Source organism: Coffea eugenioides, unplaced genomic scaffold (assembly GCF_003713205.1).
Source record: "Coffea eugenioides isolate CCC68of unplaced genomic scaffold, Ceug_1.0 ScVebR1_2465;HRSCAF=3495, whole genome shotgun sequence".
Classification (NCBI taxonomy): Eukaryota; Viridiplantae; Streptophyta; class Magnoliopsida; order Gentianales; family Rubiaceae; genus Coffea; species Coffea eugenioides.
Window position 1 is genome coordinate 1 of NW_020862955.1, and position 15,391 is coordinate 15,391.

Sequence of the window (15,391 nt, forward strand, 5' to 3'; positions counted from 1 at the left end):
TTCTGCTTGTGGAATCGAGTGTGTGGTTCATTATCATCAAGAATCTAATTTTTTCCATTTAAAAAATACTATATGTTATGAAATAATTATAAGATGTGGATGTCCGTTTATATTCTCAAGAAGGAAGATACATGTATTCTCTCCAGGTTCATTGGTACATTGGATGAACCTATTTATGGATGTACTTGAAGTACTAAATTCATGTATTAGTATTTAATAGGGTTCATGTACCTTTGATCTTGGATCACCTATATATAGGGTGAATCCTATTTCATTTGTAACTTGAAAGTACTTTGATCAGTGAATAGAATACTACTATAGTTCTTCTATCTCTCTCCGCTTTTCACTCTACTATTCCAATCCCTACTTTTGGTGGTTTATTTTATTAGTTTCACAACACTCTAAACTTTTTAGAGGAGGAAAAGAGGAGCCCGACAATGCAATTTCAATGCCATGTACCTACTCAACCAATTGCTAAGTCCTTTGGTACACCTGAGGAATGGGTTGGGTGACACCAATTTAGGGTTTATAGAATTTTGTTTCATGTGATTTTTCGTTAATTATTTAGCAATCTCCGGAACAAGAGGCAAGTCGTATTTGAAATGTTAAATAGGATAAGTAATATCACGTGATTTGTTATGCATGTCAAAATTTTATGATGAGACTTGGTAAGGGGGCTTCTCAAGAGGACTGAGGATTGGAAGTAGGGTGATACGGAGGAAGGAGTATAAATGAGAGATTTCGAATTCGAGACCTTCCACGTATAATAAAAAATATATATATATATTGAAAAAAATATCCTCCAATACACCTTGCCAAAGACTCAAACTTCAACCTGGCCTTGTTGGTATAGTCCCAAAAGCCCAATTTAAGATTGAGCCCAAAAGCCCCAAGGCCATAAAGAACAGTGCCTGGGAACTGGCCTTGCTAGTTGATGGCCCGAATGATGAACTTCTATTTCATTTCGGGTCACTGATGCACAAATATTTACAGATGAACCCAACTGTCTAAAGTATCTTATATATCTACTCCCAAACTTCTGGTCATGTCTACCATAGCATTTGTTGAGAGATGTCTGCTCACATTTCTTCAAAACCCACTTTATCTTTCACTCTCTCCTCTCAATTTATTTCAACAGGAAAAGAAAATCCCGCTTCACTTTCATGGTCTTCTTCTCTACCAAAGCTGAATCTTTCCATCACTACTACTTCCCCGTCAAGCCCTTTGAATCTCCTTCATAAGCAGGTTTGGATAAATCCCATTTTCCAAAGCTCTTTCTTTTTCCGCTTCGTGCTGTAAAATTCATTTCTTGGAGCTTTTTTGGTGCTCGATTCATTTAATATCCTGAAAAGATGCTTGAATTTGCTGAAACATTGTCGTCTGAGACTATCTTGTGCATCAGGAATTGTCAATTTTAGTTTCTTAAAGACGAAAATATAAAAGATGAACAAAGTAACGTGCAGGAGAAGCACGTCCACCAGTTCTTTGCTGAAATAATTGAGTCTGAAAGATTAAAGAACTTATCTTTGGGGAAATGTTATGGTTTAAGAATTATAGTTATCTGTAACATCGGTATATTGTTTCCCATTATTAATATGTCATCTTCATATAAAATAAGGAAAACAATCGAACTCTCACTAACTTTCTTATACACACAAGGTTTATCCGGATTCTTGAGAAAATCAAACTCTTTGGTCGTCTCATCGAATCGGATGTTCCAACTCCTAGATGCTTGCTTAAGTCCATAAATAGACTTTTGTAACTTACATATTTGACTAGGATTTGTAGATGTAAAGCCTTCAGGTTGTGTCATATACACATCCTCATGCAATGTCCCGTTAAGGAACGCGGTCTTTACATCCATCTGCCAAATCTCATAGTCATGATATGCTGCTATGGAAAGCAATATCCGAATGGATTTAAGCATAGCTACTGGTGAGAAAGTTTCATCGTAATCGATTCTCTCTTTCTGCTTGTAGCCCTTGGCTACCAGTCTAGCTTTATAAGTAACCATATTACCATCCATGTCAGTCTTCTTCTTGAAGATCCATTTACACCCTACAGGTTTTATCCCTTCAGGTGGATCAACTAAGGTCCACACCTTATTGTCATACATGGAATTTATTTCGGAATTCATGGCTTTTAACCATTTAGAGGAGTCTGGATTACTTATTGCCTCTTGGTAGGTAGTAGGTTCGTCATCTTGAATGACTAGAACATCATTGCTATGGCTCACAAGAAATTGATATCTCTTGGGAGTTGAGCGTGTTCTTACTGACCTACGAAGCCCTTGTGTATTAACAGCTTCAGTATCTGCCCCATCATTATGTGGTTGAAGCTGTTCTTCATTAGATCGTTCAATGTTTGTTGGATGATCCTGAATTTCTTCAAGATCTATTCTACTCCCACTGCTTCTTTCTAGAATGTATTCTTTCTCTAGAAAAATAGCATGTTTTGAGACAAACACTTTTTGCTCAATTGGATTGTAGAAATAGTATCCTATAGACTCTCTTGGATACCCTACAAACAAACATTTGTCAGATCTAGGTTCAAACTTGTCTGACTCTGCCCTCTTCACATAAGTTGGGCAGCCCCAAACCTTCATATAAGACAGATTTGGTTTCTTTCCTTTCCATATCTCATATGGTGTGGAGTCGACAACTTTAGTGGGTACTCTATTAAGAGTATAAGAGGCTGCATCTAATGCAAATCCCCAAAACGATTTTGGGGCACTTGAGTGGCTCATCATAGAACGAACCATATCCAATAAGGTTCGGTTTCTCCTTTCAGATACACCATTTAACTGTGGTGTACCTGGAGGAGTCCATTGTGGAACTATTCCATTATCCTTTAAATAAACTCCAAACTCGTCATTTAAGTATTCTCCATCACGATCAGATCGTAGTGTCTTAATACTTTTATTGGTTTGTTTTTCTACTTCATTCTTGAATTCCTTAAACTTTTCAAAGGATTCAGATTTGTATTTCATTAAATACACGTAACCATATCTCGAATGGTCATCTGTGAAGGTGATGAAGTATGAAAAACCACCTCTAGCAGTGATCGACATTGGACCGCATACATCAGTATGTATTAGCCCAAGTAAATCACTGGCTCGTTCCCCTTTTCCAGTAAAGGGCATTTTGGTCATTTTGCCAAGTAAACAAGCTTCGCATGTATCATACGATTCATAATCAAATGAATCCAAGTATCCATGTTGGTATAACTTGGAGATGCGTTTTTCATTTACATGACCAAGCCTACAGTGCCAGAGGTAGGTTTTATTTAGTTTATCTGTTCTCATTCTTTTTTCACTCACATTGAGAATTTGATGATCAAGGTCTAGAATATATAAACCGTTATTCCAACTTCCAGAACCATAAAACACACCATTTTTAGAAAAAGAACAACATTTATTCTCCTGGGTTATCCGAAACCCATTTAAATCCAAACAGGAAATAGAAATGATGTTTGTAGTAAGTGCTGGAACACAATAACAATTTAATAATTCTAAAATCAATCCACTGGGTAAAGTGATATAATAAGTCCCTACAGCTAAAGCAACAACTTTTGCTCCATTGCCCACACGTAGGGTGACTTCTCCTTTTCCCAGCTTTCTACTGTCCCTTAGACCCTGCATAGATGTGCAAATATGAGAACCACATCCGGTATCTAATACCCAAGAGTCTGATTTGGAAGTAGACACATTAATCTCAATCATATATGTACCTGATGATGAAGCTTCAGCAAGCTTCTTTTGCTTCAGGCTCTCCAAGTATGACTTGCAGTTCCTTTTCCAATGTCCAGTTTGATTACAATGGAAGCAGGTTGCTTTGGACTGGTCCGCCTTTGCCTTTTTGGGCTTTTGGGTGGGCTTGTTTTTGGATTTCTTAAATCCCTTTTCTTGTCTCTTCCTCTTCTTAGAGGAAGTAACGACAAGCACACCAGTAGAGCCTTTTCCCTTTTTGATTTCTTTCTCAGCAGTTTTCAGCATATTCAACAATTGAGGCAAAGTGTGCTGTAGATTATTCATCTGATAGTTCATAACAAACTGTGAGAAAGAATCTGGCAGAGATTGGAGTACTAAATCAACATTCAGCTCCTGATCCATCTTAAAGCTTAATTCGACCAGTTTTTCAATTAGCCCAATTATTTTTAAGACATGCGGAGCAACAGGTGTTCCCTCTGCCATCTTGCACCTGAACAATTCTTTAGAGGTATCATATCTAACCGTCCTTGATTGTTGTTCAAACAACTCTCTCAGGTGTTGTACAATATCATACGCCCCCATGTTCATGTGCTGCTGCTGAAGTTGAGGAGTCATGGAAGCTATCATGATACATGAAGCTTCCCTATTGTCATCCTTATGTTTCTTATAAGCATTTCTAGCAGCAGCAGGTGCAGTAGGTTCAGGCTCTTGAGGCATTGGACCATCAAGTACATACTCAATTTTCTCATGAGTGAGAACGATAAGGACATTACGATGCCAATCAAGAAAGTTCGTGTCGTTGAGTTTGCAATCAGTAAGAATAGTACGAAGGCTCAAATTGTTACTCATTCTACAACAAAATGAAAGATAGAATTTGTTATACAAATGTTTTGTTTAATAAAATCATAAAAACTTCAAAAATTATGATTTTATTTCCACTATTTTTTTTCCAAATCAATTACCCTCTAAAATTGAATCGGAAATTTCTAAAATTCCATAGTGGCTAAGATCCTATCTTAATTTATTTCGACCTTGAGTGTGTCCCAACAAATCGAAAATAATTATGAAAGGTAGGTACTTTTACCAATTACAACTTATTGTAATTCCTAGATCAATTGGGTATCAACTCTTGACTTTAAATCTCTATGGATCAACCCAACACTTGCCTCTAAAATTAATGATTTTGAGTGAATCCCAACAAAACATAATTTTAGCTAAATCAAACCCATCATTCTTGAGAACATTTCTCATAGCAAAAACACGCAGTAAGTAAGGCAGCCTTGGGTGAATCCCAACAAGCTAGCACTTAATAACTACTCTTGTTTTATACTATAATAATGGAAGGCATTTTATTGATTTAATATCATAGTTGAGGGATTTGTCTCTTTTTCCAAAAATATTTTATAATTAAAAATTTTTGAAAAAATTGCTCATTTGGTCTCATCAATAAACAAGCATATAACCATATCAAACTTATAAACATGAATTTAAATCGTGGATGGTTGTGGATATTCCTAAACTAATTTCCCCGGCCATTAGGAAAATTAGCATGAGACTAAAAACTTTAATACCGAGACGAACCCCTTCGTTGTAGTATGCCTCCTTTCTTCTTTTCAAAGTTTCAATTTCTATATAAATAATATAAATTCCTATCATCTATTCCTATCTATTGTACATTACAAATAGTATAGAAGAAACCCTGAGTTACATTCGGGGGGAATTTAGATGAGAAAATAAATTACAATTAGAAAATAAGAAAGGCAGGACACGTAGGCCCTATTTTAAAATTAATTACAACCATTCAAACCTAGAATGATTGTAACCTTCCAAAATACCACAATCATATAGCGTGCTATATCCACAACCATCCACCATGCATTTTCACAATTTAAACAACTTTAAATAAAAGAAAAGCATGTAAAATAAGCAATCTCAATTCATGGATTAATTGAATTTAATTCCTAAGGTCCCAAAAAAAATTTTGGGTCCATGCATATGCGAGAATAATTGATAAAATTAAATTTTATCAGGTCAACTTTATCCTCAACTAATTTGAGGAAAGAATGGGAAAATAATTCAAATTAATCAAATTAGTTCTAAATTAATTCCCAACCTAATAATATATGAAATCAATGATTCCATAATACATTTTAACAATTAAAATGGGATTTAATTCAGAAGATTGCCAAAAGTCCAAAACTTCAAGTTTTAGGAAAAAAAAAAATTTTTTCTAAACCATTCTTGCAATCGTTTTCTATCATCACCGGCAACTCCCACTGGACACCACCACTTCAGTCACCACCGCTGAGGTCTCCACTGACCATCAACGGCAGCAACTCCCGGCGGCAGCCACCAGGGAGTTCACTGGAAACAACCACTCGGCTGCAACATCAAGCTGCAAAGTTTTCCCGTGCCTGATTGCTGCTGCTCCTCGTTGTCGCGCCTGTTTGCTGGATAGCGGAGCTACCACCGCAACAGCCACCACCACTGGAGTCTCCACTGACCACCAGTGGCAGCGGCTCCTGGTAGCAGCCACCGCAGGTCATGGGCAGCAACCGTGAGGAGGCTGCTACGCCCTTGCTGATGCCTGCAGCATTTTTGCTGCGTTGTTGTCCCAGAGAGCTCATAGCTCTTTTACCCAGCAACCAGCACCAGGCGTACAACCTCCCACTGCCACCAAGGAAAACCACCATGGCCTCACATGGCAGCAGCAGCTGGCGGCAGCCCTTGCAGCTGCAACATTGCAGCAACCGCAGGTTTGCAAAAACAAACTTGCTATGTCGGTTTTTTTTTTTCTTTTTGGTCCAATGATCATCTTGCAACTTTTGCAGATGATCAACTATGACCATGGGTGACCCAAATCCACGAAAGAAGGGAAAAAGGAAAAAAAAAACAGGTGCTTGTGAAAAACTTGCGGCTGCGGCCGCGGCTTTCAAAAACTTTCAAAAACCAGGTTTTCAAAAGCTTTCATGAAAACCCTTTTTTTTTTCTTGAAAAACGAAAGTTAATTTTTCCATAATTTCGCATATTAATTAAATCCAATCAGTAGTATTAATCCATGAATCCAAAATTGCCTAAAATCATACGTAAAATTCTTAGAGATGGCTCTGATACCACTGTTGCGTTTTAGAGATACTACGCAGCGGAAAAATAAAAATTTTTCCCTAAAACCATCCAGGAATCACCCTAGATTTTACGTATGATGTTCTAAAAGTAGGGTTTTAGGATTACCTTAATCCAAGCGGCGTCTCCCTGCAGCGTTGTTTGAGGATGGTCAGCCCTTGAGCAGTCTAATCGTCCTGCCTCTACTGATATCCACGCTAGAACAACCCTGGATCGTCTCACGAACTATGTATTGAAGAGGAAAAAAAGGTGCTAGCCTTTTTACTCTTTTCAAACGTATATTTTTCCTCTCTCTCGTATGTGACGCTCACACTCTGTATCTGTATATCAGCTAACCCCCAAACACCATTGGAGAAAGAGAGAGATATATGATTAGCTAGAATGATGAGTCTTCTTATTTGATTCAAAGTCAAAACAATAAGACTTCTCATCACACCAAACTCTATCTATCATTATCTGATAGATAAGAGATAACCATTTACTTTTATCTGCTCAAAAAGGCCTGGGATTAATTTTTCTTCAAAATTAAATCCCGATTAATTACATAGTTTCAATCCAGGATTAAATCTCTATTGCGTGTGACCCAATAGGTCCCGAATGCATTGGTACTAATTATGGTTTAATAATTAGATAAAATAAACAACTTTATTTTATCATAACTTATAATAAATAATTAATCCATAATTATAAATCACGAGCGGTGTCTAGCAACACATCGCGATTACCCAATTATTCGGAATTAGTCAAGGAAATTTGACCTAACCTTTCCGTGAAAAATTACCGTGTAATTATTATCCTTTCACCAAAGATATCCAATTAGTCAGGAATAAGGAATAAGTGCCAATTCCCTGATGACTAATTAAATTTTCTAGTTCCCGAAATTTACCCTTAATTAGGTTAAATTGAAGACATTCTTCAATTTACCTAATAGTCGACTTTAGGGTTAATTTCTCACTAGTGGCCATCCGGATATCAACTCCTTCTATCGGAGTGGTAAATCCTATCTCAATCACCCATTTTCTTTACATGCTTCACACTACATCCAACTTCTACACTTTAAGGCACTCACGAAGAGTAACAAGTAATTAGAGTCAAAATGTAGCGATTCACACTCAAGATACTATGGTGATCTCAAGTCGTAGGATCACTTACACAATTTTTCACTAGAGATACACCATTGACACTAGATAGATATCCTAACGGGATCTCTAAACGGATCAATCCAATGCATTTGTACTTTCCAAATCATCTACACATTAGCCTAGGTATCAACATACCATAGTTGATGAGAACAACCACTAATTACATTAATTAGAGGCTAACTGTGTACTAGTTTTACCGTACTAAAGATGTCCTATTTCATTAGTACTATAACTAGGGAATTTTAAGAATATTACTATAAAAGCGATTGATATCTCATAGTCATCAACTCTTGTGACTACCATCACATTAGTAAACATTCTAAGGACTTTATCAGTTATATCTAATATTTAACAGATAAATAAGAAGTTATTAAAATACAAAACATATAATTTAGGAATGTATAAAATAAAACCAAATACATTGTTTTAGGGCATACATTCCAACAATAACTTGATTATAAATATGGATTTTTCGAGAGTAATGATAATGTTAAGTTTACGAATGAAACACCATACCTTTAATGGTACAATCCACCTTACTTGCACAAATGTTAAGGTAGAAAAGCCCACCTTCTCCATCTCTCCTTGCTGCATGATTTCCTCTTCCTTTCTCTCTCCCATGTTTCCTTTTTCGTTTTCTAGAGAAAGGACCAAACAGGGAGACTTAGTTCTAAGTTGTATTTATAGGTGTAGATGGAAAGATCTAGTTCTTGTTTCTATTGATGTGGGATCATGAGAGTATACTTGCAGCTTAAGATATCGAGAAGCTATTCTTTTTTCTTCCTCCCTTTTCTTCCTAAACTTTGGCCTTTTGTCCTTTTTTTTTGTCGCAGAATTGGCTATGGCCTGAGGTCGGTTGTTTTCCCCTTTTTTTTGCCAAATCATTAAACCTAAATAATTTAAATAAAATCTTGGGTCTAATAATTATAATGAAAGAAAGGCTAACAAAATTTTGGGTCATAATACAAACATATTCTTGATGATTATTTCCTTATGTCTATACTAAATACTTTAGCAGCTTTAGGCACAAAATATTCATTTTCATCAATTTTTGTAGGCATAAAAACTCAATTTTTCAAATAAACTCCATATACGAAAACCATATGATCACCCAATTTACATTTTAATACAATTCCTATCACACGATGGATCTTCTATTCCACTCTTTGTTTCACTTTTATTATATTGTTATTTCTTCTCCATAACTATCATATTTTAATTATTTTATTTTCTTAAGATCCAATAGCTATTAAATGAGTAGTACACAAAATTTAAAAAAGTCAAAAAATTAAAATACACAAAAAATGAGATTTTTGATAAATTTTTTACTATACATTTTTATTTTCTATTATATATTGAGGTTTTGAGACCTTTGTATTTATGTTTTACTATGTTAATAGTTATTGCATCTTAAGGAAACAAAAAAGAATTAAATTATGATGTTTATGAAGGAGAAATATGAATATAATAAAAAGCGGGACAGAGAACGGAATAGAAAATAGGACAGAAGATCCCTTGCATTCCAATAGGATTAATAAGTAGTAATAAAGATTAGTGGTTTGTTTGAGAAACTTTGTTGTAGATCTTGCTCACGGTGACTAAACTTATAATGATTAAGAATATCTAATCTAGCACCGGTTCTCCCAAATAGGCCAACTTAGAGTAAGATGAATAATTTAATGCCTAAATGACTGATTTTTCTATTTCAAAACAATTTCAAAACCAAACTAAAATTAGCTTTCCTAGTATCAAATTAATATCAAAGTTATGTACATGAAAGCAATATCAAAATCAAAAGAAATAAAAGTATGAGGATAGATGCATCCACTACAAAAGTCTTCCCTTTATGATTTTGACATCAAATCACTTCCACTGGATTGAGTCTCATTTTCATAGTGGTGAAACTCCAACCAGTAGTTTTGCCCCTTTTCGTGCATTAGGAAAAGGACTTAAATTATAATCAGGGTTAATTTCAATAAACCCTCTTAAAAATGCTTCTTTCTCATACTATTCCCTTGAATGCTTAATTGAATCAATCCACTCCTGTATTCCTATAATTTAATAATCATGTATAATTTAATTAGACAGCCTAACTTTGGGCTCAATTTGGCATGTGCAAAGCATATAGTTTTGTGAATTGGTATTATTGCCCCCAAGTTCTTAATTATGAAATTATTGAATTACTTTTTCTTGATGCAAATTTTTCCAAAACATTATAGAAATTCCTTGTATCACTAAAAATTCTAATTTTGTGCAGTTTTTGATTACTTATAATTTTATTTTATTTTACTACACATTATCTTATGGATACTATTTTCGGTATCTTTGTTATAGTTATAAAATAGTTGAAAAAAATGGCATTCGTAAGTACATTGTGTTGTATGTGATAATGAGGATAGCCTTACCCATTGTTTCCTTGGATGTTGGTTGGCTAGGCAGGTGTGGGAGAAGATAGAACAGACATTGGGATTACATATAGCGCTATCCGATGACATTATGCTCCAACTACAAAACTGGTGGTCGCATTGCTCGAGAGGGACACTACAAACTCAGCTGACTCAGATAATCCCATTATTCACTTATTGGGAGCTATGGAAAGCTAGGAATACAGCCATCTATGAGGGAGGTGTATTGGCGGCTAGCCAGTTTTATCACCGAGTGATTGAATTGCTCCATGGCATTTCCTTGGCTCATCCTTTTACCTCGGACTGCAGCAACGGAATGGAGCTTCATCGGATGGTTTGGTTATACATCTCCAAGCGTTCCAAGCCCACAAGATGCCTACCTATGGCTTGGTCACTACCCACAGAGCCATTCGTAAAACTGAATGTCGATGGTGCCTCACTAGGGAATCCAGGAAGCTCGGGTGGAGGTGGAATTGTTCGAAGCTCCAGTGGCCAAGTCATAGCTGCTTTTTCTTCACACTATGAGTACCAAACCAACATGAAAGTTGCAGCTAAGGCGCTATTCGAAGGTCTGAAGCTATGCTTAGCTTTGGGATGCATTCATGTGGAGGTTGAAATGGACTCTCTGGTCTTGTTAAACATTGTGAAAGGCTTGCATAGCTGGCCATGGAGAATTGATGCAAAGGTTATGAGGATTCGACATTTGCTAACATAGGCTGTTTGCACCCTAACACACTGCTACAAGGAGGTTAACACAGCAGCGGATGACTTTGCAATACTGGCTGCACAGTCACAGCAATCGAGTGCCTTTGACGCGTACTCACTTCCATCAAGAACTAAAGGGATTTCGCGGCTAGACTCAGAGCAATTCCCGTACCTTAGGCACGTTAGGAAGCAACTCCCACGTTGAGTCTTTGGGTTTTTTTAGCTCTCTTTTCTATTGTAATGTGGCTTTTGCGATTCAAGGGCAAAGCAAACACCCACTTCACTATTGGAAAGAACAATAACGAAGCTGTAAGGGAGTAAGTACTCCTTATTTATTTTCCTTCATAGGCTGCATGTCAGCTTTCTCCAAATGCTTTGTAACTCATATCCTTTTTGCTATCAATAAAATAAAAGGGGTAGCGTCCCTCCCCCGTATACGAGGTTTGCCAAAAAAAAAAAAAGTACATTGTGTTGTATATTTCATAAGTTCAAAAGTTATTACAATAAGTCTAATATTCCTAGTACATCTTGACTTATTTTATTAGTTCAAAAGTTGTTCAAAACTTTTTTTTGTGAAATTTTTATGGTATGGGGAAGGTGTGTTGGTTAGTTCACAAAACCATGTGCATTGTACACGCCAAATTCAGGTCAAAATGAGGGCTCTACCCAACCTAATTGTATCTCATTTACAAGTTTATAATAGCACAAGTGTTGAATTGATATAATTAGACATTCAAAAGAGGCCCAAACAACACTCTTCAATTATTGTGAGGGTTTATTGTCATAAAACCTTAAAATTATTCCCTACATTAGAGAAGAAATTCTACCAAGCAATCCTAGTTCAAGGATAAATATCAACTAGATTGGCTCACAACTTGTGTAGAATTGACTATAACTTATTTAGCTCTTATGACATCTTATGGAATTCATATGGATTTGCTTTTCAACCAAAATACTCTCTGGAAGGTCTGTCTAGTGTCTTCAGACACTATCGTTAAGGACAAACAATATTCAATTTTGTGCAAAATTAGAGTCTTCTATAAAATACAAATAACATTTTAGTTTGAGTTAGGTAAGGCTCGGGTTTGGAAGCAGTTTTGGAAGCAGAAGGCTCGGGTTAGGTGGCTTCAGGAGGGCGATCGAAATACAAGGTTCTTTCATTCTGTCGTCAAAAATAGAAGGGTACGTTCGATCATTCACAGGATTAGAAATGGGCAAGGGGAGTGGGTGGAGTCGGATGATGGGATTGGAGCAGAGGCGATACGGTATTTCGAGGGGTTGTTTACGGATCAGCGTCCAGCATCTTCTTCTGAGTTGCTTCAGCATATCCCAACAATTTTGACTGATGAGGAGAATGATTTGTTGGAGCAGTTTCCCTCTGCGGTGGAGATTCGAAATGCGGTTTTTGCGATGGATGGGGAGAGTGCACCGGGACCGGATGGATATACGGGTAAGTTCTTTACGGTTGCTTGGTCAGTTGTCGGTGCGGATGTTGTTAGCGCAGTGTGTAGTTTTTTCTGTGGGGCGGAGTTGCCTCGGGCTATTACAGCGACCTCCATTGCACTCATTCCTAAGGTTGGGCACCCACAGGATTTTTCTCAGTTTCGCCCGATTAGCTTGTGTAACTTTGTTAACAAGTTGATTTCGCGAATTTTGGCGGATCGCTTGGCCCGAATCCTTCCAAGGATTATTTCCCCACAGCAGAGTGGTTTTGTTCGGGGGCGGCTTATATCGGATAATTTCTTGCTGGCTCAAGAGTTGCTCTCTAATATAGGGAGGACCTCCAGAAATGCCGATGTAGCTCTGAAATTAGATATGTCAAAGGCTTATGACCGTGTTTCCTGGTTTTTTTTGACAATGGTTTTGAGGAGATTTGGTTTTAGGGAGCAATGGATTGATAGGATTTGGAGATTGGTCTCGAATGTTTGGTTTTCGGTCCTAATCAACGGGGCCAGTGTGGGTTTCTTTAAGTCTACGCGAGGGCTTCGTCAAGGGGACCGTTATCCCCAGGTTTGTTTATTATTGGCGCTGAGGTGCTGTCCCGCTCTTTGAACCAGTTAGTGGAGCATCGGGAGTTCAAGTGCTTTTCAGTTCCGCGGGGCTGTCCTATGATCACGCATCTCAGTTATGCAGATGACGTCCTGGTTTTTTCAGGTGCTTCATCCGCTTCGCTGAGATGTGTTATGCAGATTATTGGAAAATATGAAGCAGTTTCGGGGCAGGAGATTAATGTTCAAAAGAGTGGGTTCATGGTGCATGCTAAACTGCCTAGTCAGTGTGTGGCAAGGATTCGACGGGTAACTGGATTTGGTCTGAAGTCGTTTCCCGTGCGTTACTTGGGGTGTCCGCTTTTTGTGGGGCGCCGGAAGTGTCTATACTTCATGGAGCTGGTACAGTCAGTTATTTCTAAAGTTTCTTCATGGCGGTCCAGATTTCTATCCAATGGGGGTCGGATTGTACTCATCAAACACGTGCTTTCAGCAATCCCAACTCATTTATTGGCAGCCTCATGCCCTCCAAAGGGAGTTCTAGCTTTAGTTGAACGGGCTATGGCAAATTTTCTCTGGGGGGAGCGGGAAGGTGGCCTCCGACATCATTGGATTAAGTGGGCAGACCTGTGTGCCGACCCGTCACAGGGCGGGGTTGGTGTTCGATCGCTTCTGGATGTTCATACAGCATTCTCATTCAAATTGTGGTGGCGTTTCCGTACGGGAGAGTGTTTATGGGCGACATTTATGAGAGCCAAGTATTGTCGGCAGAGTCATCCGTGCATGGTAGCGGCGGGTCAGGGCAGTTCATATATGTGGAGGCGTTTGCTTCAGATTCGTGAGGTGGCGGAGCAAAATCTTTGGTGGGAGATGCTGTCGGGACAGTGTAATTTCTGGTTCGACAATTGGATGGGTTCTGGTCCTCTGTGTCAACGGTTACAAAATGTTTCTGATCACTTAGTTAGGGATTTCGTATTGAATGGAAGGTGGAATCAACAGTTGCTACGGCTTTGGGTTCCTGATGACATAGTATCAGAGATAATTACTAAAGTTGCCCCAGTGGGATCCGCGGATGATCGTGCGGTGTGGGCCTTGACAGAGTCAGGAGATTTCTCCATTGCTTCCACATACGTGCTGCTTGGTAGTCAGACCCCCTCATCTTTCATGTTTGATAGGGTTTGGCACCCTGTAATTCCAATCAAGATATCATTCTTCATGGTAAGATTGCTGCGGGATCGTTTACCGTTGGCATCGTCCCTAGGAAGGTTGCAAGTCTATGGCCCTTCCAAGTGTTTTTGCTGCTTGGCCTCGCAATCTGAGTCGTTGGATCATGTCTTTGCGGAAGGTGAGTTAGCTCTTTTTCTGTGGACCTTTTTTGGGAATAGCGCTGGAGTGAGTTATAGAGGTATGGGGGTGCGGTCGCGTTTGGCGGCTTGGTGGTGCCAACCGGTTCGGCACTCTCGTCTGGAATCATTACATTCGGTTTTGCCTTGCATTATTTGTTGGCATATTTGGTTGGCACGGAATCTTGCAAATTTTGAAGGGCAGCTCCTGCGTCGACAGACCATTTGTGACCGTATCTTGGCAGATGTCGTAGGGCTATTTTCCAAGAAGTTTGCAGGTGAGTTTTTTGGGGTTGGCTCCTGGTCGACGGTCCTCTCCATCTTCTCTGGGTGGAGGCCTCGGTATTCCCATAGAGTGGTTTGTTGGGAATTTCCAGTCCAGGGAGCCTTCAAGTTAAATGCGGATGGGTGCTCGCTTGGCAACCCGGGCGTTAGTGGCGGGGGTGGTGTGCTTAGGGACTCGTCTGGTGCTTTGTTGTTTGGCTTTTCTGTTCCGTTTGGGGAACTTACATGTCTGCAAGCGGAGATAAAGGCTTTGGTGTTTGGGGTGCAACAATGCCGTCTTCGGGGTTTCTCGCGGATTCGGGTGGAGGTGGATTCTCTTGTGTTAGTCAACCTCCTGGTAAGACAATTCAGGTGTCCGTGGTCAGTTCGGTCGGATCTGGAATCGTTACGGGCTGTCCAAGGGTTGGAGTGGACGGTGGGGCATTGTTATCGGGAAATGAATCAAGTGGCGGATGCCTTAGCCAAGGTTGGGGCACATTCTGAGGGTATTATTTTGTATACGACACAGTCTGAGTTGCCAAGGGTGGCAAGGGGGGCCTTAGGTTTAGATAGGTCGCAGATTCCTGCGATTCGTACTCGAGCTATTTCTCACTGAAGCCTGTATATTTTGATTTTCTTGATTCTAATAAAATCGTAGTATAAAAAAAAAAAAAGGTAAGGAAAGAGCCAATTTAAAAATGATTGATCAAAA

The 15,391-nt window shown here is 38.6% G+C and overlaps 1 protein-coding gene across 1 annotated transcript; it reads left to right on the forward strand.

Annotated features, from left to right (window-relative positions):
* The first annotated feature begins 10,695 nt into the window (after positions 1-10,695).
* Positions 10,696-15,295, forward strand: LOC113756735. The gene is made up of 3 exons (XM_027300289.1): positions 10,696-11,064; positions 12,147-13,094; positions 13,142-15,295. Exons 1-3 carry the CDS (start codon positions 10,696-10,698, stop codon positions 15,293-15,295), a joined length of 3,471 nt encoding a protein of 1,156 aa, XP_027156090.1.
* Positions 15,296-15,391: the final 96 nt, after the last annotated feature.

What these genes read in the sequence shown, in the direction of transcription:
- LOC113756735 (XM_027300289.1), top strand. Translation starts at nt 10,696, where the DNA reads ATGGAGCTTCATCGGATGGTTTGGTTATACATCTCCAAGCGTTCCAAG. An exon ending in CATGGAGAATTGATGCAAAG is followed by an intron (nt 11,065 to 12,146) that starts GTTATGAGGATT and finishes ATAACATTTTAG; the next exon opens with TTTGAGTTAGGTAAGGCTCG. An exon ending in AAGGGGACCGTTATCCCCAG is followed by an intron (nt 13,095 to 13,141) that starts GTTTGTTTATTA and finishes TCTTTGAACCAG; the next exon opens with TTAGTGGAGCATCGGGAGTT.